The sequence below is a fragment of the Sciurus vulgaris genome (genome assembly GCF_902686455.1).
Source record: "Sciurus vulgaris genome assembly, chromosome: 1".
In the NCBI taxonomy this organism is placed as follows: Eukaryota; Metazoa; Chordata; class Mammalia; order Rodentia; family Sciuridae; genus Sciurus; species Sciurus vulgaris.
In genome coordinates, this window is record NC_136461.1 from 45,426,105 (window position 1) to 45,449,163 (window position 23,059).

Genomic DNA, 23,059 nt, shown 5'->3' on the forward strand with positions numbered 1-23,059 from the left:
CCTATTATTTTGATAACATCATATAATTTGCTGCCATTTAAAAATATTATAAAATACTAGAAATATGAAATTGTACTAAAAACATATATTAAGTCAATTTTGGTAGAAGTAACATTTTTTTATTAACTTTTTTTAATTTAAAAAATAGATACCAGGTGATCAGCACTCCAACAGATTTTTTTATGGTAATGGAATATGTGTCTGGAGGTGAATTATTTGATTACATCTGTAAACATGGTCGGGTGAGTAATGCTCTATGTAGTACATTAAGCCTTCAAATTAAAGAGGAGAAAAATATTGGGAAATAGCCAACCACAAAGATGGCTTCAAAATTTGAGTTGCTTCTGTAAATATGTACAACTACACATACAGAGTGTTAGACAAATTTTCTTTCTTAAGTATATCTTTCAAAAATACTCATTTGGGGAAATACCTTCCACTTACTTGCCAAAATGATTACTGTGCTTTCCCAAATCTGTCATGTAAAATTGTTGCTTTAGTTATTTTCTTTTCTTAGCACTTTCACATAAATTGTTTTACTGATGATTCCCCAAAACATTGTGCACATCTAATAGTATTAATTGAAAATTAAACCTACTGCCTTAGAGCAAAGCAAAACTTATTGAATAATACGTTGAGCTTTGACATGTTTTCAATTGACTTATTTTGTTGAGAATTCAAATTATCTAATTAGCCTGCTTAGTTTGATTTAGACTGATTATGATACTAAAACTCCTGCTGTGTAGATGTCCCAGATATTTTTAATCCAGTTTCTTTTATACTTGATAGGTTGAAGAGATGGAAGCCAGGCGACTGTTTCAGCAGATTCTGTCCGCTGTGGATTATTGTCACAGGCATATGGTTGTTCATCGAGACCTGAAACCAGAGAATGTGCTATTGGATGCACATATGAACGCCAAGATAGCTGATTTTGGTATGTAACTCCAGGCTTGCTCAGAGAAGCATAGCCACCTTGTGTCAGCGCAGCATCATGTGTCAGTAACAACTCTTATTTACTAAGATCACTTTCAGCCTTGTAAATCCTGTATCAGGGAAAGTGATTAGTTGCACACTAAATTGTTCTATTCATTTAAATATACCTAAAAAAATTACAGATAACCTCCAGAAAACTAGTTAAAGGAATATGTTATGGTAAATCCATTCAATCTACATTTTCTAAGAACATGATAACTCTGTTAGGGGAGTCCCAAATTCCTTTGAAAATATAATGAATGCCCATAAACAGGCACATGAAAATTTGCATACAATTTAGAAAAAAGTTTTAGCATCCTTTGAATTGATCCATGGAGAGGTGCATGGATCTTACAGTAATATCTAACAACTTAATGAGATAATGGAAATTTTACAGGGTAATTGGCAAGGTAAAATGTGATTTTTTTTTTAACTTTTAAAATTTTTTTTAATGTTCCAAACACTTTCTGGTGTAAACATACTTGGAAACGTATGTTTTTATTTTTATTTATTTTTATTTTTATTTTATACCTTGTCTTTAATATAAACAAGGAAACTAGTTACACTGTTTCTCTTTCTTCTGTAAATTATGAAGCTTTTTCAGTTCAGCTAGATATTTGGTTCAATAGCTTATTTTTTCTGTGTTGAATTACAAGTTTTACATACTAAAAGCTTTAGGAAAATAATCTTCTCAATGAATTGAAGACTGGTTTCAAATTACAGATTTTTTTTTCCCCAAGGCTTTTGAAAGCATAGTTTAAAAAAGTAGTAGCCTTTATTTTGTTCTTTCAGCTATAGAAGTAGATAAATAATATTTTGATGCTTTTATTTTAGAAATGCTAATGTACTTTAGAATAACCTCATTTATGAAGTAAATCAGCATTTTTATTTAGGAAGGGTTTTAACTTCTGTCATACATGTGATATCAACTCTTTTTTTGGTCATAACTAAGCATTCTGAAATCTCTTTCCACTCTTAACAAATGCTTTTTATTACTTCTTTTTAATTAAAATTATAATTTATAGAACATTAAACACTTAAATTTTTATATTTTTATCTATATCTAAAAAACTAGCAACAAGTAAACATTGCTTTCATTTTCAGGATTATCCAATATGATGTCAGATGGTGAATTTCTACGAACCAGTTGTGGATCTCCAAATTATGCAGCACCGGAAGTCATCTCAGGCAGGTAATAATATATCATTCTGATAGCATTTAATTATAATAGATTCTCTTCAGAAGATAAGATTTTTAACACAGTAGAAAAAAGTACTCATTTTGATTATTGAGGGGGATGGTTTTATTAAAAATTTTAAGTTTCAAGTAGATGTTGTAAATGTATTTCTAAATTTTTTTTCATTGAAACAGATGTCAGTGTAACAGTCTTCAGAAAAGGACAGTAAGAGTAAAAATTTGCTAAATTCAACCTAGTGTCATTCTTTATCCTTTAATAGTTTATATATTTAATAAAATCTGTAGAATAGAGAATATTGTTTTGTATTTTGTCTTTGGAATAATGAAATTTTGAGGGATATTATTGTTTAATGAAATTACACAAGTGGAGACCACTTATGCAGGTAATTTATTCATTGGTGCATTATAAAAATGTTTATACAGATTGCAGTGGTGAAGTCAAATCTTCCTATAGTGGTCAGTGTCTGATTTTTAAAATTAACAGAATACTTTGAAAGAAAATACTGAAAAGGTATCATTGCTAACAGCAATGACATCATCCATTTAGACTATTCTAACAGAGTACTACCATGGACAGAGTGGCTCATAAACAACAGAAATGTATTTCTTCTGGAGACTGTGTAGTCCAAGAACAAGGAGCTGAAAGATTGTGCACCTGATGGGGCCTGTTCTTCGTAGTGCAGTGTCTTTTCACTGTAAGCTCACATAGTCGAAGGAAAAGGGATCTCTCTGGATGGTTTCTTTATTAAGGGCAGTAATCCAGTTCATGAGTGCTTCATTCTCATGACCTAATCTCCTTCCAAAGTCTCCCCTTCCTAATACTATCACTTTGGAGGTTAGAATTTCAACATATGAATTTTGGGGGGGACACAAACATTCAAAGACATTTGAAGGAGTTTGGGCAATATAGTAAATATTGTAATTGAGGGACAGCATTTTTTATAGAAACATTATACTCTTTTCATTAGAATTGTAGAGATCTATTTTTACTTCAGACCCAAGTTTGAATTGGTAAGATATTATCAGGAATTTTTATGCAGCAGAAAGCATAGAGAAAAATGAAGATGATGTCTATTATAGACATGTTATCTGGAGCACAGGTAATCTTCATTTCGTGATGTAGCAAGTAATTAGAATGAAAAGTAGTAGGCACTCAAGGTAATTTGACAGTTAATTTACATAGTACTGGTTAGGTACTTTAATATATCAAATATTGTTCAAAATAGGTGTACGAGGGATAAAAATTTGATTATATATGCATTTTCTTTTTTAATAGTTCTATGGGGAAGAGATTAGCTTATCCACCAAAGTATTGCCTTTTCAAGTTTGTTGTTATGTACTTTGATGTTTCCTTCAAACATTAAGTAGAAAATGTTACAGTTTTTAATTGGTAAATTGCAATTAAATGAATTCGTGTCAAATATAGAAAAGTACCAGGCTCAGTGGTAACGCACTTGTCTAGCATGTGTGAGTCCTGAGTTCAGTCCCCAGCACTGCAAAAAATAAAAAGAAAAGTACCATATTCCCTTGGCAAATTTTCTTAGTAATTGGTCAAACCAATTATTCTTTCTTTATGGAGAACAACATTAAGCGTTCAAAGTAGTTGCGGACTTCATTATAGGTCTTGAAAATCAATATATACTATGTTGGTATTACATAAAAATATAAGTTAAATATATAAAAATTGGAAGAAGGGTTGGGAATGTAGTTGAAGTGGTAAAGCACTTATCTAGAATGTGTGAGGTTCAAATAAAAGAGAAAATGACACTTGCATTTCAGGTGTGTATTATCTTGTTTTAGATTGTATGCAGGTCCGGAAGTTGATATCTGGAGCTGTGGTGTTATCTTGTATGCTCTTCTTTGTGGCACCCTCCCATTTGATGATGAGCACGTACCTACACTGTTTAAGAAGATCCGAGGGGGTGTGTTTTATATTCCAGAATATCTCAATCGTTCTGTTGCCACTCTCCTGATGCATATGCTGCAGGTTGACCCCCTGAAACGAGCAACTATCAAAGACATAAGGTAAGTATTCTTTTTTGCTCCTGTTCTGCACAAGTTTTATAGTAATAGTGAAGCTAATTGAATGTTTGCTTTATAAAGTTAGACTTTTACCACTTGATAAGTATTTTACTGGCCTTATTACACAAGCGTGATCATGTCACTTATCTTTCAAACATTTCATATTGCTGCCAAAACTTTTTAGTTCAAGTAGCAAAGCATACAAGACCCTTCATGAGGCTCTACTTCTCCTGAAGTCCCGTTGCCTGTTTTCATAACCACATCTCTGGTACCACTGCTTGAACTTGTTGAACTTGTCCTTGTTCCTCAAATAGCACTGATTCTCGGCCTTTGTGTCCCTGTTTATGTTATGCTTTTTGTCTTGATGGCTTTTGATAGACTTCTATTCACTTTCTCGGGTTCTGTGCACATGCCACCTCCCTTGTGAAATCAAATCACTTCTGATTCTTCCAGGCAGTGTTAGGAGTTCCCATCTCTATGATGTCAGTCTTTGTTTGGAGCTTTATTATTTCATTCTCATACCATATCTGGTTAGTGTCTTTCTCCTCTCTTCAATTATGACTACATTAGGGTAGAGTGTGTCTTACTCATCTTTTTGTATACATCGGTGCCTGGCCTGGAAATATATGTTCAGAATATACCTGAGGAAATTTCAAAAGGAAAAAAGAGAGAAGTTTATGTATTTTACATATAATTGAGCATAAATTTTTTGCTAAGTTTTTGAATCCAGTAGCCATTAGTGGGTTTACTGTGAAGGATACATGAGAAAGTTTGGACAGTGCAGTTGTTGGTGCTGCCTGTGAATATGACCTTTACCTAGTACAGGTGCTAGGGTAAGCAAGTGCCTTCTGCTGATTACTTATCCTTTCTTTTTTGGAGGTTTTTTCTTATAAGAGATTTCATCAGTGTTTGTTTACAAACACTTTTTTTTTTTTTTTTACATCTTTCTAAAACCCTTCCCTTTTTCTTTCTATGCTGAACTAAGTATTTTTGGACTCATGACCCTGGAATATTTAAAGGATGGCTGAAGTTACGCTTTATGTGATGGTTGTAGGTCTCTTTTGCAAGAAAGGACAGGTAATTCCTTTTTTGCATTTATGTATTGTTTTCTTTCCCCAGTCTGTCTTAAGTATTTGAGACCTCATGCAAAAAAGTATAAAATAGTCACCAGATTTAGTTATGGAAATGAACTTAGCAGAGGGAAAAAAAAAAACCCCTTTGTGTTCACAGTTTCTCAAGAATAAATAGTACTCTTAATTGGGTTTTCCTTAGAAAGAAAATTAGATACCAATATGCTCACACTTGCTTATATAAGCATGTAAATTTAGAATAGTAAAAGCACTGATTTTGTTGTTTTAAAACAGATGCTTGTATATTTACAGGTTTAGAAGGAAAAAAATGTAAAGGATTCTATTAAATTAATTTACCTCATAGTCAGGTGGTATAAAAGGGTTTCATTTGGACTGGGGAGATAGCTCAGTTGGTAGAGTGCTTGCCTTGGAAGCACAAGGCCCTGGGTTCAATCCCCAATACTGCAAAAAAAAAAAAAAGTGTCATTCATCTCTATTTAATATAATAACTTGAGTTTATAGTTTTCATCATTTTAAAATTTAATATTCAATTTTTAATGTTTGAGAATTCTTGATTTGATAAAATATGATTCAACAGGCAAAAGAATTAGTTATTGAAATAGTTGCTATAAACCAATATTTTATTAGGCACTTGATCTGTTTTAATGTTTTTGACTTATTAATAGGTAGTTGCTGCTGTTCTCGTTTTAGAAACTATGAAACTTAAATTATGACATGTTCCTCTAAATTAGGGATCAAGTATTAATTCCTGTCAAAAGGCACAGTGGCATATATTAAATGTTGAATAAAACTCTTGACAATTACACAGCTAATAAAGGCCAAAAGGGCTCAACTGAGAACTTGCCTGAATTAAAAATATACACTATTTCTACTATTCCATATTGTTAACATCAATACCTTGATAATTTATCCTTCCTCCACTGTATCATAATATTTTATGTATCTCTTAATTTTGTGACAATACTGTGTTATTTTTATGCAAGTCCAGTATCCCTTATCTAAAATGCTTGGGACCAGAAATGTTTCAGATTTCAGAATTTTGGAATGTTTGCATAGACTTTGCCATTTAAGTGTCTCTTACCCAAAAACCCACAATCTGAACTGCTTCAGCATCCAAAAGTTTTAGCTCAAAAAATTTCAGGCTTTAGAGCTCACCTCGGTAGGGTTAATTCAAAAATTGGCTCCTAAAAATACAAAGCTCCAAGTATGGCTTTGAAAATTGGCAGTTTACCTTTTTATGCAAAGAAATATGGTCATTTGACTAACTTAATTTGAAATAAAAAATTTAGATTTTCTGTTTACTGACTTTGAAGAATTTATTTATTGGTATAATTCACTTATTATAAACCCATCCCTTTAAATTGCACAATTCTCTGGTTTTTAGTATGTTCACAAAGTTGTATTTTGTTATCATTCTCTAATTCCAGAGCTTTTTATCAACCTCAAAGGAAACTGTAGTTACTTCCCATTTCCTGTTCTTCACAGCCTGGGTCAACTACTAGTTTACTCTCTGTCTTTATATCTGTTCTGGTCATTTCATATAAATGAATTCATAGACAGTATGGCCTTTGTGTCTGACTTCTTTTATTTAGCATGATATTTTCAAGGTATTTTCATTATGTAGCATGTATCAGTACTTTTTTGCTGGATCAATATTCAATTGTGTGCATATATTGCGTTTTTTTAATTCATCATTTGATGGACAGTTGAGTTGTGTCCACCTTTTGCTTTTTATGTGTAACATTGCTTTGAACATTCATATTTCGTATGTCATGTTTTATTATGGATTTATGTCTGGAATTTATAATTATTCTATGCTGTCATTGTCACTGCTCTTATTTGTTTAGTGATTTTCCTGAAATAATTTCTTAAAGTTTGTATTTTTTGTCATATATGGTTACTGGAGTCTGTCCTCATTAGTTCAGTGGTCAGCTAGTGATTAGACAGATTTCTTAAAATGCTGTGATCTGGGCTGGGTTTGGTGGCACACCCAAGCTACTTGGGAAGCTGATGTGTGAGGATCACTTGTGCTCATCAGTTTAAGACCAACCTGGCAACATGGTGAGACCCCATCTTTAAAAGAGGAAGTGGTGTTCTCATAATTTCTCTTGCCTTGAAGAGAGGTTGTCTGTGTATTGGGTTTATGTTCAGTGCACTGACAGGCAGTTGTTTATAACTTTACCTTAGCCATCAACTACTTGCAGAGCCTCCGAGTTGGCCAGTGATGAGAAATTAGAGCCTTCTCAGTTCTTTCTTGGGCATACATACAGCCTTGCATGTATGTTCCTGGCAAAAAATCCCAGGAAGTTTTTCAAAGACTCCTTTGGAACTCTTATTTCCTTGTAAGTTTTTTGGTCAGCTTCTTGGTTATACATCTGTTACTGCTGCTTCAGACAGATGGGATGTTAAACAGTTGTCATTGATTGTTTTTGATGAATGCCCTGAGAGAAGGCTATTTGCAGTGAGTGAGCTCTGATTTATGTCAAATAAAGCAAGGCCTATCAGTGGAGGTTTCCAGGGAATTGGTAGATGTGTAAAATAATGGCATTTCTCTTAGGGTAGGACTTTTGGAGAGTTCTGAACCTACTTCGCTCTTCTGTCTATCCTACTCCTGTGATTCTTACACTGTTGGTTTTCTCAGCTGTGTGATTGTGAGACTCTTGGTTTTTAAATCTGTGTAGCTGGAGAAAAGGAGCTGAATTTAGGGCATCTTAAAAAAACATATGTCTCACTTTTCTTGCTGAGATTCAGCCATTTTTCTTGAATAAAGACTTTTCAGATTGATGCAGAATTATGAAATTCTGCATTTTCCAGAATTATGAAAAAGTTAATTTTTGACAGTTTTTGCTATAACTCTCATAAATACCTGTTTTCTTTTACTGCTCTATCCTAACACTCATTATGCTTTCATGATATTGGTCTAGTTCAGTTCCTAGAGCATGGCAAACCTCTTTTTTCTTCTCAAGGTTTTTGTATAGACTGTTTCTTCACTGCAAATTCCCAATTCTTTGCTTAGTTGACTTTTGACCATTCTGGTATTTGCTTAAACGTTACTCAGAGCAGCTTCCTTAATCTTTGCCTCCCATTCTGAATTATATGCTCTCATTTTGTTCCCTGCTTTTCCACCCTCAGTCTTCACCACAGGATTTACATATTTGTATATTTGTGACCCTATATTTATTCTTATGAATACTTGTTTAATCTGTATCAGGTAGCATACCATCTGCCAGGAGGAGTGTGTCTTGTTTATAGTGTGTCCTCAGTAAATGTTCATAAATAATCAGTGAAATAGAAAACATTCAATCAAAATGTATATTGATCTGATTGTAGCCTAGGGGGTACCCAGTTCTACATAGCAGTGCTTAAACAATCTTGAAGGAATACTAGGTGTTAGTTGAAAAGGTATGTGATAATCGAGGGTAGCAATACTAACGTGAAGTGAAAATGTCCAGAAGTGTGAGAAAATAAAATTTAGGAGAGTGATTCTCAAACTATTTAATATCTCTTTCCATTCCTAAAAATTATTAAAGGCCTCAAAGAAGTTGTTTTTTTTTTTTTTAAATTTAGGGTATATCTATCAATATTTAGCCTATTAGAATTAAAACTGAGAAATTAAAAAAATATTCTAATTCATCTAAAATAATTCATCTAATTCATCTAAAATAATGGATTATGTTAATGTAAACAATAATCTTTTATGAAAAATAATATTTTCCAAAACAACTTGGAAAAGAGTGGTATTAATTTACATTTTTATAAGTCTTCTTAATATTTGTGTTAATTAAAGCAACTAGATTCTGATATTTGCTTCTTCATTCAATCTTAAAATATTTTATATTAGTTGAAGTATATGAAGAAAATATGACCTATCTTAGGTAAGTGACTGGAAAGGAGTATTTTAATGGCCTTTCAAATAAATATGATATTCTTCTTTAACATATTTGCAACATCAGATGAGAAAACTTGAACTTTTGTACTTTATTATATTTTAATCAACTGAACTCTCTTGCATTTCGAGTTACTCTCCTGTGTGTGTATGATTCTGTCACACCATGCATTGGTCATTAGAATATTTTGTATTATTGATCTATGTAGATTTTCCAAATGGTGACATATTTCTTTGCTACCAAAAGTTATTATTGTTGATACCAATTTCATTAGAATGTCTTAGGTATTGAAAAACTTTCAAATGCATGGAAAAAGATAAATTACTATACAAAATTCTAAATTTTTGCTTGAAAACTTGTATTTTATCAGTTGCGCCAAATAGTGCTAATTGTTTCCTTGAAATAACATGGTCACTTTGATCATTTTCAAGAAAATGACAGCTTAATTCCCAGGTCTGAGTAACTGTAGCTATTCAAGGATAAGAATTAATTAACTTGCCCAGGATCACATAGCTAGTGTCAGAGCTGGAACTGGTGACCAGCTCTTTCTGAGTCTACTATATTGTATTGCCCTGTGTCTAAATTATTTGGGACTTGCCAAAGCATGTTCTTACAATAGTGTGTTGTGGTGTTTTTTTCTAGAGAGCATGAATGGTTTAAACAAGATTTGCCCAATTACTTATTTCCTGAAGACCCCTCTTATGATGCTAATGTTATTGATGATGAGGCTGTGAAAGAAGTATGTGAAAAATTTGAGTGTACAGAATCAGAAGTAATGAACAGTTTATATAGTGGTGACCCTCAAGACCAGCTTGCAGTGGCTTATCATCTTATCATTGACAATCGGAGAATAATGAACCAAGCCAGTGAGTTCTACCTCGCCTCTAGTCCTCCAACTGGTTCTTTTATGGATGATAGTGCCATGCATATTCCCCCAGGCCTGAAACCTCATCCAGAAAGAATGCCACCTCTTATAGCAGACAGCCCCAAAGCACGATGTCCATTGGACGCACTGAATACGACTAAGCCCAAGTCTTTAGCTGTGAAAAAAGCTAAGTGGCATCTTGGAATCCGAAGCCAGAGCAAACCATATGACATTATGGCTGAAGTTTACCGGGCTATGAAGCAGCTGGATTTTGAATGGAAGGTAGGAAATTGTGATGCAGTTAAGGTCATTTGTAGAAACCATTTTGCTGTATACCAAGCTGTCTGAGCAGCTGAGTACTAAGGTCAATATAAAGTTATTTTTGATTTAGATATAAATTCAGTATGCTTGATACTTTGGGCTAATAAATCCCAGTCTTCTCAGTATCGTAACATATGTATTCCAAACAAAACATACATCTGTATGGATGAAGAGCTTTTGATATTGGAGCTTATATATTTTGAATTATAGCATTTTTGACTAATGAACAAAAATTAATCAATTTGAAATTATCTGAAAAAATGGCCCATCTGTTTCAGATGCTTTATAGCAACAAAAAGCTCTGAGTCTTCAAAGATGATATATTTTCACTTTCTTTTTAGGAAGATTTTTTTTCTTTTTTTAAGGGTGGCAGAGGGGAGTGGCAGTGAAACACTAAGTCACTGTTATTCAGTCAACAATTACTTTTCTCCAATTTTAGAAATTCTTTTCTTTGATTCTTTTAAACCTTTTTTTTTTTTTTTTTAATAACTACCAGCCAGTTTTACTTTCTTTTAAAATTAGTGCTTCATTTCAAATCTGTTGGAATATATGTGAGGGGAACCTGTAATCCCAGCAGAGCAGTAGTCTGAGGCAGGAGGATTGAGAATTCAAAGCCAGACTAAGTAACTCAGTGAGACCCTGTCTCTAAATAAAATATAAAAAGGGCTGGAGATGTGGCTCCGTGGTTAAGCACCCCAAGGTTCAGTCCCCAGTACCCACCCCCCAAAAAAAAAGACTTTTCATTTTAGATATCCCTTTCACTCTTGTTGTTTTCTTGAGGACTGTGAGCTTTTTTATAAAGGAAGAAGAAAAGTATTCAAACTTAGGATGTAAATACTCATTTAAAATGCTCAAATAAATCAGTTACTTTCATTATTTATACACGACTAAATGAAATAATATTTTCTTAGGACTAAACACAAATCTCCTTTTTCTGAAGCTGTTTTATTTAGTTAAAAAAAAGATGTTAATGTTTTTAAAACTTCTTTTTTTTCTTTTGGTATCAGGGATTGAATCAAGGGGTGTTTAACTACATTTTAGTTAGAATGCGTAGCCACATTCCCAGCCCTTTTATTTTTTATTTAGAGACAGGGTTTCTCTCATTTGCTGAGGCTGACTTTGAACTTGCCTTCCTGCTGCCTAAGCCTCCCATGCTGCTGGGATTACAGACATGTGCCACCAAGCCCAGCATAATGTCTTTAAAATTTCTTGTTGAAAAAAAAATTTTTTTTTTTTTAATAATGCAAGCCCTTGCATGGCAATCCAAATTTATTGAACTACTGATGCTAAGTTATACAAAATTGCAGCACTTTAATTAAGGCTTTTAGTTTACATTTGGCCACCTCAAAGTAGTTGTAACATTAGGTTGGTCAATTTAAATACTGTGGCTCCCTGTTGGATAGACACACAATCTTTACACCCAAACGTTAATGCATACAAAGCAACAAGGCATTGTTAAATAAAACAGCAATAGTTACTGCAAATTAGGCCTTGTGACCAATTATACATGATTAAAATTACTTCCCACATTCACATCCACAGTACTCGTCCGCCATTTAACATCTCAACCAAAACGTTACACATGTGAAACAATCACTAACAGGCAAAAATACTAAACCTGTATGTTTGGTATTGCAAATACACTTATGCATGAGCAAGCAAGGGATTCACAGTGAGAATCTACAGCTGCAGAAGACTGAAAATGATTTACAAAAATTGTTAAATCATTAAAAAATTGTTTGAAAATATACACTTCTTGTTGTAGACCCCCACTGTACACACAACTACAAACATTGTTCCCTATGTAAACAAAAAAAGGAAACACATAATAAGGAGATTTGAAAAGTCTGGACATTTCCTTCCCAACAGATATTAAAGGCAACGTCTTTAAATCTAAGACATCATACTGAAAGGATTATATTTTAAAGACAAGATCACTGTCTCCACAGGTTTTTGAAAAATTAAAAAAACTATGTAGCTGTGTTAATCAAAGCGCTTATTTGTGCAATACAATGATAATGACCTTGGATTTAAAAAAAATTACAATAAGCTACAAGTATCAAAGAAGCAAAGTTATCTGGAGTAGTCTATATAGGAGCTCTTTGGATTTTCTTTTATTATGCTAAAATAGTGGTGCTTTCAGGATTTACATTATTGTACTCTCCAATACAAAGTATGGGGCATGTTAAAGTATACAGTACACCATTTTCATACATGTACAACATTGGTGGATGAAGAATGTCTCTTAGCAGTAATACTGGATGTAGCCTCTGGTTTTACCAGCTGCATACTCTAGGACTATTATATAAGTAAAAATCTCTCTTGTGATACTGAAAAGTGATTAGAATGTACAAACTGATATAGTAGCTTTCATCCGCCTCTTAAAGGGTACCACCACAGGAAAGTCCATTTAAGATGTTGGTAGGTTTAACAAAGTTGGAATGCTGGCACTGTTGAATTGGGCAACAGTTCTTCAGACCTGGCTCAGAGCTACAATGCATTTAGTATATTAAAGCAGCTAACATGATGACTTTTTGCAGGCCTTCCCAGGCACTGGAGTTTTTCTGTTAATTTGCCGCACTAGGTCATAAAAGATCTCATTAACATTTATTTTTGATTTTGCAGAAGATTCTAAGAATGCACAGTTGTTCCACTGTCTTGCTAGATTTTGACCTTGTTCCTTTCCTACAACTCTTTCATCTTCCAAGTCACACTTATTACCAACCAGAATCATGGGAACATCATCAGTGTCTTTAACTCGAAGAATTTGTTCTCTCAGATCTTGTAAATCATTAAAGGTGGACTGTGCTGTGATGGAATAAACTAAAGCAAAGCCTTGTCCATTTTTCATATACAAATCCCTCGTTGCTGTAAATTGTTCCGTTCCTGCAGCATCCAAGATTTCAAGCATACACTGTTGTGCATCTACTTCAACTTGCTTTCTATAAGAATCTTCTATTGTAGGATCATATTTTTCAACAAAAATTCCTTGAACAAATTGTACAGTCAGAGCAGACTTTCCAACCCCTCCTGAGCCAAGAATGACTAGCTTATATTCACGCATGATGCAAACTTGTCAAAATTGAGTACCTCTCACGCTGTCACCGGGTTCCCGTAGCCAGTGTCGCCTCGCGCTCCCTCCGGGTCGCTGTTCTGGGCGCCACGGCGGTCCTGTGGCTGCTGCCGCTGCTCTGGCTGATTTACACCTCTTGTTGAAAAATTTTTGAAACTCATTTGCTAGAGATTTTAAAATCCCAGAACCCATCAGGGATTAATTCACTGATTGGGTTAAAACGCTTACAACCCAATCATTTCTCCTCTGAAACTTCCTGCACTGTCTCACATGTGAGCTTTTGGGGGACACATCCAAATCGTAACAGTATTCATCAGTAAAAGTATTCAGACAGAGGTTGGGTAACCAAGATAATGATTGATGCTTTAGAATGGATGTGTATCTGGAGTGAAGACTGGACTATATAATCTGAGTTCTCTTTATGTTGTAATTGCTATACATAAATGCTATACATAATTGTGAGAATTAAATACTAAAGTCAACTACCTGTAATATCAAAAAAATTCAGTAATTTCTTTCCTACCCCACCCCATCAATTGTTTTGTCATTCTTTTCAATAAGAACTTCATTATTATTTTCAATAAGAATGTTCTTTTTGTTATTTTTATTGATTTCCTGCTTTAGGTAGTGAATGCATACCATCTTCGTGTAAGAAGAAAAAATCCAGTGACTGGCAATTATGTGAAAATGAGCTTACAACTTTACCTGGTTGATAATAGGAGCTATCTTTTGGATTTTAAAAGCATTGATGGTAAGGGAACTATGTAGCTGTGAGCTCTGAAATCAGACTTGGCACTAGTTGGCCAGTTGTTAAAAATCACCTCAAAGACATGGTGAGTAGTCTATTTACTAGATTTTAAGTAATCTAGATTTAACCAAAATGTAAGTGAAAGGATATACACACACACATACATAATTTGTTGTTGTTGTTGTTAATGTACTAGAAGAAAACAGTTGCCAATGATGTGTTTCTTCGTGGGCAGACGTCAGTTTCATTTCATTATTAAAGCTGGGCACTCTTTTGGGAAGGATAAAGGGCTATGTTTGGTGAAGTGTTATGATTAGTGATGTCTGTTGTGATTGTGGGAGGAAAAAGGTATTGCCTCCTCTGCTCCTAAAACACTGAAATATGACATTAATTTCTTTTTCTTTCTTTCTTTTTTTGGTCCTGGGAATTGAACCCAGTGGTGCTTTACCACTGAGCTATATCTCAGCTGTTTTTAGTTTTATTTTGAGACAGTCTCACTAAGTTGCTGAGGCTGGCATCAAATTTGCCATCCTACTACCCCAGTCTCCCGAGTTGCTGGGACTATAGGCCTGTACCAACTTGCCTGATTTATGACATTCATTTCTGAGTTGCCCTTGCTCAGAGGTGCTTGCTAACTATTCTGAATATAACAACTTCATAGGAAGGACTCGGGCAAATAGACCTCTCAAATCAATTGCTTTTCTTTGGTCCATTTCAGATGAGGTGGTAGAGCAGAGATCTGGTTCCTCAACACCTCAGCGTTCCTGTTCTGCTGCTGGCTTACACAGACCAAGATCCAGCTTTGATTCTACAACTGCAGAGAGCCACTCACTTTCTGGCTCTCTCACTGGCTCTTTGACTGGAAGCACATTGTCTTCAGTTTCCCCTCGTCTGGGTAGTCACACCATGGATTTTTTTGAAATGTGTGCCAGTCTGATCACTACTTTAGCCCGTTGATGATCTGTCCCTGGTTTCTATCTTTCTGTTACTGCACTGTGAAAATCAGATACATTCTTTAAATTATTATCTTCCAAATATCACACTTTGCAATATTAATTGAGAGACATGAATATTTAACAGGGGACTTGCAATGCCATAGAAATGACTGAAAACAGGTCAATGACATTTACTTTTAGAACTTTATAATTCTATTGTGCCTATGTTAAATTCACATAGGCAGTATTGTTAATGGGTGAATGTTGATGAAGATTGTTAATTTGTAGTTGTGAATTCACTACATAAGATGAACACACCTCACTGATGAATTGTCTAATCTAAGAGTGGTTTGCAATAGCACCTGGCTTCACTAGCATAGATAAATCCATTTTCTTCCTAAATCTCACGGACTTTGAGCTGTGTGTCTCCATTTTGTTGCACAAAATTATTTAAAAAATTAAAGAGCCATTAGTAAGATATTAGCTGGGTGTAGTGGTGCACACCTATATTCCCAGCAACTTGGGATACCGAGGCAGGAGGATCACAGGTTCAAAGCCAGCCTCTGCAACTTAGTGAGGCCCTAATACATAGTGAGAACCTGTGTTAAAAAGGACTGGGGTTGTGGCTCAGTGGTTAAGTGCCCTTGGGTTCAATCCCAGTACCAAAAAAAATCTAAATGTTGGAATCTTAAAAGTTTGCTCTGAACATTTCAGAAACCGAGTTCTTCATACAGTTTTTGCAGACACTACTTAGTACTTACCCAGAAGGGCTGTGGTCTCTAAAAGGCACTCATAATTTCCAGGTTCCTTAAAAAGTTTTGAATATCTCAGGGCTTTATCTTGAGATTTCCCTGAATAATAATGTTTATCTTAAGAGACTTCAAAGTTCAGCTTAGCATTGGAATATCTGGATTTGAAATAATTTGCCTTTTCCATAAACATATAATTTTAAAATATGTCTTCAAAACCTTTCTCAAAATTTTTTTGTCTGTTTATTTTTGCATTTTTATCTAGAATGTAAAACAGTAGACAGTTAAATGAAGCAAAGCAAAATATCAGCAATCCCTTGAAAGAACTCTGATCTCTTATTTTGTGTGTATGGGGAGAGGGTGGGGTAAGGGAGAGTTAAAAGGTTAGGATCCTGTTACATCTCGTGGAACTGATTCTTCACTTGGAGTGTAAGTTTGTTATTGATGACACTCCCTTCCCCCACCTTCCCCAGTAACCATTGTCTTTATTTTTTCATCTTCAGTGGCTGATTGGTTCAGTCAGCTATTGAATCTTTTTTGGTTCCCTTTCTTGGTTGCTAGCCATTCAGTTCAAAAACACTGTCTGGCCCTAAGGGCTTTTGTGTAGTTCCAAAGTTTAGTAGGCTGTGACCTTCACTGCTGAACCTGATGGGGCAGGGAAGCCTTAAACAGTCTTTCCTAAATAAATATATGTGTCGTTTACATATATTACATATATGTATTCACATAACAGTTCTTTTCATTGAAAACCAGAGTTTTTGTTTAGCTTTGCAAAATTTTTTTAAAATTAAAGGAAAAACTATATATAGCAGGATAGATAATAAGATATCAATTATATTTTGTTTTAGTAAAAGTATTTAATTTTTAAATTATGTGTAACTTATCTAATTTTGTATTTATTCATTTATTGTATTTATGTTGTAATTCACAATCTCGTTTTGCCTGACTCGCCCTAAAATTATTAAGCTCTTGAAAACAAAAATGACATTGCTTTGACAGGTTCCTCTTTGCCAAAAATAATGTGTTTTCTCCCAAGAAGCAAATGAGAATGCTAGACCAAGTTCTCAAATACATCTGTATCTAATCTTTCGAGTCAAGAATTTCAATGGTGTCACATCAAATTGTTTTGTAGATTTTTAAAAAAATGGTGTTATATAACTTGCAAGTCCAATTTCTTTATATATATATATACATATATATATAAATATATATATTCTATACATGTGTAGAATATATATATAGAATCCTTATTCACCAATTTGGGAAAGACCATAGGGTTGCAGTTTGAGATAGTTTAAGGTTTAACCTTTGAAATACTGCCATCTTGTGGCACCAAAGGATAATATTTTCAGTAGTTATTTTATGAGGATAAGTAGCCCTGCTGTTTAAGTGTGATATGCATTATCAGTATGGCATAAGTTGACTTCTCCCAATGTGCATATGCCTCTTTTGTGAAAAGCAAGGCCACTTCATAATATTTGCTTAATTACACAACAATTTTATGAGCAAATAAGCTGTTGGAAGGAATCTAATGGCATTGTCGCTTCTTTAGTGTAATAAATCAGACTTGAGACACTTTTTCATATCCAAATTACCTTTTATGGATGATCATAATGTTTTTTAAGAGTTACAGTTTATTTACTGTTTTCTTATTCTTGCCAAATTTATGAACTTCCACAGTTGGAATAGTTACCTGTTGAATTTTAGGGACTCTGAAGATCATAGTTTTGATTCTTTTCTGCATAACTTTTAAAAATAAATACTCTGTGAATCTAGGTGGTATAATAAATTGGTTTGCAGAGAGATTTCAGGACACTCATTGTAGCATAAAAGGGACTAGAATGTTGTCATAGGCTTTTTGTTGTTCATGGACACAGAGAAGGAAAGAATCTTGTTAATCTCCAATTCCTGTTTGTCTTGTAAACTGGTTAACTGTGGATGTGTATGTAGGCCTGGGCTAAGAGCAGTTTCCTCTAATTGACATCCCGGGGAGAGCTTCTATTTTTAGATTATAGGTAGGTTTAGGTTGTGCCACAGAAATGGACTCCATGTGGTTCTAGAACGTTTCCCAAGGAATAAGAGATTCTGCGGGGTAAGTTTGAAGAGAATACTGCATGCACCCCTCCCCCTTAGGATGTCAGTGGGTATGAGTATTGAAGACTTTGACAAGTCCTTTTGGGAATAAAGGAAAAAAATATATAGTTTTTTAAACCCAAATTAACTTACTACTTTAAAAAAATTTATTCCATGAGAAAAGGAAAATTTGGAAAACACTTCAGGAAAATTATTGTCCCAGGTTGCCATAATTAGGGTAGCTAAGGATGAAACTGACAGCACTTCTTTGTCTCATCAGTTATCTGGGAGAACCTCATTCAAATTGAGAATCATTTCATTTTACCTTGCAGACATGTTCATCTTGAGTGAGTCATGGATTAAGAGTTTTTATGTCTACAGCTTGTTTTGTAGGATATTGATTTTCTTAATTAGGTTTTGTAATAATGGATGACTGAAAAATCTTAAATAAGATTACTCATGTATAAAACTTAAGGCCACTGACTCATGTTTATGACTGTGGGAAATGAGTCAGTCATTAATTTTTTCAAATGTTTAGTCAGTGAATATTTTCTGAATACTTTTTTATTTATTTAGGATGCTGTATTTAAAGCTCATTCCTGTTGTCTTCAGTGTAAAAATACTGTCTCAGAGTGAATGTGTGGAGGGAGGTAAAACATTTACATGTTCGGTGTTCGTTTTGATCTTTTAAGAGACACTTTTGTAACCTGTAGTGTTTGTATTCTTTGGTACTAGTCATCTATAAAGAGAATCCAGGAGCCCAAGTTAAATCAGAATTAATAGTTTTTCTTTGTCAGGGAATTAGCACAGACAATTCTCCCTTTTCTGCAAATAGGTTTTCAAGGATGATTACATAATTTGGGTTTGCTTTCTCTTATTCCCTAGCCAATTTGTTCTCAGGGAATGCACATTTAGAATTAAATGAGTCATAATTTAGAAAATAATCATAACCATTACAAATTTTTGGACTACTTTGCGGCATCAGCTAATGTGTAGTATACTGCTAAATGTAGGCACACCACCTATTTGTAAGAGGTAGAAACCTGGAAGATTCCTACCACAGACACTTTGTTTTTGTCTATTCACTGGTTAATAATTTAAATCCCTTAATACCTATAAAATCCCAATATTTAAATGCTGTATATGTTCACAGCTTTGTTGTTTTTGTTTTTAAAGATACCATTTCAATCATTTGACATTTTTATCTGGTCCTCCTATCATCCAGTGACTTTAAAATAAAAAAAAGGAATGTTATTTAATGGCAGTTCTCAGAGACTGTTAAAAACTCTGCATGAGGGATATGTGCAATCTGTTGAGAAGTCACGTCCTGCATTGGGCCTCATTTTTGTGACCCTAAAATAGGGATAGAGGAAAGACCACTAGGGTACTTTTGAGCTTTAAAATTCTGCCTTTTATACTTTTCATATGGTTTGCATTAGTGTTCACTTTTTTATATATTTAGAGTTTTATACTAATTTAAAAGTTCAATTTTAGTTTGGTGAGGCATTTGATGATATATACTTGAATATTTTTCTAAATACAGCTGCTCTGTCATATACAAAAATATGTCATATAGCAAAAATCACCCAGAAAACCAGACAGGTTAAATATCATGTCTATTTGGCATAAAGCATAAAATTACTAATTTATGGTGATGGAAGAGTTTCATACATTTTTATAGTGAATTTTTAGATTGAGGGACCCTCCATATCTGTTAACTATTACAGTAGCCTTGTGAGGTAACCAGAAAAAGTATGTTGCCACTCTCTGGATGAGGAAGCAGTGCTAGAGAGCGCATCACAAGGCTTTAAGGTCATGTGAGTATTCAGTAGTGATCAGACTATACCACTTTTCCTCTGGGCAGAACAGTCTGAATTAATGAGATATCTGAGTAGTCAAAAAATAAAAATAAACACAAATGTATTGCTTTCAGTCTTAGAGTGACATAATGTAGACTTAACTAAATGTTTCTTAATTATATTGATTGTACCAACTAGATGTAACCAGGTGTAATTATTTGAAGTATTTATGATTAGCATATCAATTTTTATAGGTACTTCTAAGTTATTGAGGGTGCTTCAAAAGTACTGAGGAAACTTTAGGACACACTTCACATAATTTTATTTATGTGATTCCTATAGCACAATCTTTCTAAAAAAAGAAAAACAGAAGAACAGAAAAACTAGCTTTAGTCCCTATCTATTATCATTTTTAACTATTCCCTGAATTAGGCTTCTCTAAATTTCATGTAGAGGATAGTAATTTTTCATGTTGTATGCATAGTAAATGATACAACCCTGTTTTCATAGAGTATATTTCTGTTCATGAACTACCTAATTGTGATTGACTTGATATTCTCCCGAACCTTTTAAAACTTGAGTTTGATGAGCTTTAAAATGTATGTAAACCTAACTAGACAAATTGCTGGCATCCTTACTAGCCTTTTCCCCATGTATATGTGATACATTTGATGCCCCTGAATAGTAACAGAACAAAGTTCAGGACCCACAGTCTAGACTGGAGTAAGTTTTAATTAAACTTCTTCAGCCATAACTTGATAAGAATCAGACCAGTTCTAGAAGTTATCAGACTGTGGTCCTGTGTTCATTTTGCAAGCCAGTGTTAATGTTTATTGCCAGCCTTGCATAGCAGTGCCAGTCTGCAGTCTTGACTGTGTATGGAACTTTTGGTAACTATAGTTTATATCTAAAGCAGTTTAGATTTTATGCAAGTTACTCATGATTATTTGGACAAGCAGGGTAGGTAAATTTCAATTATGTTTAAAGTGCAATTAAGGAAATTCTAGAATAGAGCACTCCTTCCAGGAAAAAAAACAGTAAAGTATTTAGAATATCCTGGCATGAAAATTTTTTGAACTTGTACATAGAGTTTTGACAAGCTTTGTACAGTGTTTTCTTTTCTAATTGAAGGTTTGCTACTTTGAGTTAATTTAAAATTTCAAGGAGGAACAAATATTCTAGGCAAGAATTGCATGGTTAATTTTTTTCCGCTGATGTAATTTTCACAGTTAAAATTCCCTTTTAAGTATGTTTTGTTACCCCAAAAAGGCCGTTTTTCTAAATAGATGACATTTTCCTAAAATGGGAAAGAGAAACATCCCGTTATAAAAACAAACACTAAATTGTGCCTTCTCTCAAGTTATAGGAACAATAATACTAAAGTTGTTTGAACTGTAATTTCTTTTTCTCTGATCCTTCTCATTTCCCCTTAGATCTGCCCTCTGCACATGATCTCGTTGTTTACCTCTTCTGTTTTCAAGTTCCTTTGGCCAAACCTCACACTATTGTTATCAGAAGTTATTCACTACCTGTATTTTGTTTCTTTTTTCTGTTTCACTTTTTAAAGTCACTTTGGTAAATATTTGGCTGCCTTCTCATGTTTTTAAAGTGAATGCAAAGTTTAGTAGTCTTGGTATTTTACAAGTTTGTAAAGGAAAGAAAGAATACAGAGCTAAAGACAAAATCTAATTGGAATCTGATTCTCCTTTTGGCTGCTGTAGCAGCACAAGTCACATGACCTCATTTACTCTCCGCTTGTACAAAATGTGGACGAAAACCTACCTCACAGATGTGTGTGAGAAATTGTTTGAAGGTCCTTGTTTAAATGCAAGGTTTATATCCCTGTATTTAATGTAAATCCCTTCTTTTTATAGATATCTTTGGTACTGATGAGTATCTTGATTTTTAGGTAAGTTTTATGTGGTAAGAACATAGAGCTAAGAATGTTTCAGACCACAGTTTCACAAATTACAGTGTTCTTATTTTGAGACATTTAAAGTTTCTTGGAAACATCAGATACTCAAATATTAAACTTGTTTATTGTTTCAACAAATAATATTTGGAACTTCTTAAAATTTCAGCTGAAGCTGCCTTAATGTATCAAAATACAGCTTTCTGTCAAGATCATTCATGAGCATCTTTGGTCGTACACTGTTTCAAGTATTTAATGTGAAGTTTGTTATAGAACTGTAAACTCAAAGATTAGTACCTTGATACTGTTTTAGGAAGAATGGTTGTGTTCTTTATCATGTATACTAAAATGTTATACACTGAATTTTGAGTACAACAAATAAAACTGAAAGTTGACAGGTTATGTCCATGACAATCATAACATTATGTACAATTGGCTAGTTATTATTCAGTTTTGTTTTTTTCAAGAACATTGTGTGTTCATTCTTTCTCAGCCCATCTTAGAAAACTATACCCACAGGTTGATACCTTAACCCAATGGAGCGCTGGACTACAGCTCTATTTAAAAATATTTTCACACTTTTGAAATTGGGACCACTGGTTTCAGGGGAAGAACCAACACCGGAATTCCAGTGCTTCTGTGTTTTAATAATGATATATTCAAATTTCAGTTTTGTTTGTTAAATATTTTTTTGTGAGATTTAAATGATCTGTGGGAAGGATTTGTCTTCCAGTAACCATGTGAAAGATGTCTTGAATTACACCGCATTTCATAGCTACAGGTTCTCTCAGTGGAACCAACTATAGGCAACAAACAAGAGAAAACCAGCCTGGTTGCTTGTAAGCTTTTTCCACAAAATCATATTAAAGTCACTGGTTAATTTGAAAATGTTTTTGTTTCTGTTCATTCAGCTAATATTCTGCATGTCAACTAATAGTTATCGAGAAAACTGTTTTAGAGAAAAATTATGACTCACCGGAGATTTCACACCATCTTTATTCGTTTTTGTCTTTGTTGTACTGTTTTTTAACTGTAGCTATTTGTATAGTTTTCTATTTTTGCTGTAACAAGTTACTACAGATTTAAGGACTTAACACAGATTTATTATCTTAGAATTCCGAAGTCCAGTGAACTTAACTTTTTTTCAAAGGACTTAGCATGAATTTCTTAACCACTTAAACAACACAAATTTATTATCAGTCCAGTGGGCTTAGCTGGGTTTTTGTGCACAGACTGAGAACCAAAATATTAACAAGGGTTGGGTTCTAGGAGAGAATCTGCTTCCAGATTCATTCAGGTCGATGGCAAAATTTAATGCCATGTTGCTATAGGACCGAGGTCTCTGCTCCCTTTCTGGCTGTTGGCTAGGGGTCCTTCACAGCTTCTAGAGGCCACTGGCATTCCCTGATCCATGG

General features: G+C 34.0%; 2 protein-coding genes across 6 annotated transcripts in view; one reads left to right on the top strand and one right to left on the bottom strand.

The window, feature by feature from the left end:
- PRKAA2 (protein kinase AMP-activated catalytic subunit alpha 2) overlaps positions 1-22,532 on the top strand; it is a 56,739-nt gene extending 34,207 nt beyond the window's left edge. For all 5 annotated transcript variants that reach the window (XM_079101924.1, XM_079101928.1, XM_079101925.1 and 2 more), the window contains 7 exons: positions 149-242; positions 790-934; positions 2,077-2,164; positions 3,970-4,194; positions 9,812-10,316; positions 14,053-14,179; positions 14,895-22,532. In XM_079101924.1, coding sequence (XP_078958050.1) covers positions 149-242; positions 790-934; positions 2,077-2,164; positions 3,970-4,194; positions 9,812-10,316; positions 14,053-14,179; positions 14,895-15,133 — 1,423 coding nt within the window. In that variant the 3' untranslated portion in view covers positions 15,134-22,532. The remainder of the gene's footprint in view (positions 1-148; positions 243-789; positions 935-2,076; positions 2,165-3,969; positions 4,195-9,811; positions 10,317-14,052; positions 14,180-14,894) is intronic.
- On the bottom strand, positions 11,600-13,555 carry LOC306638769 (ras-related protein Rap-1b-like). The gene has a single exon (XM_079102098.1). The coding sequence runs from the start codon at positions 13,417-13,419 to the stop codon at positions 12,874-12,876; it is 546 nt and encodes a 181-aa protein (XP_078958224.1). The 5' UTR covers positions 13,420-13,555; the 3' UTR covers positions 11,600-12,873.
- Positions 22,533-23,059: the final 527 nt, after the last annotated feature.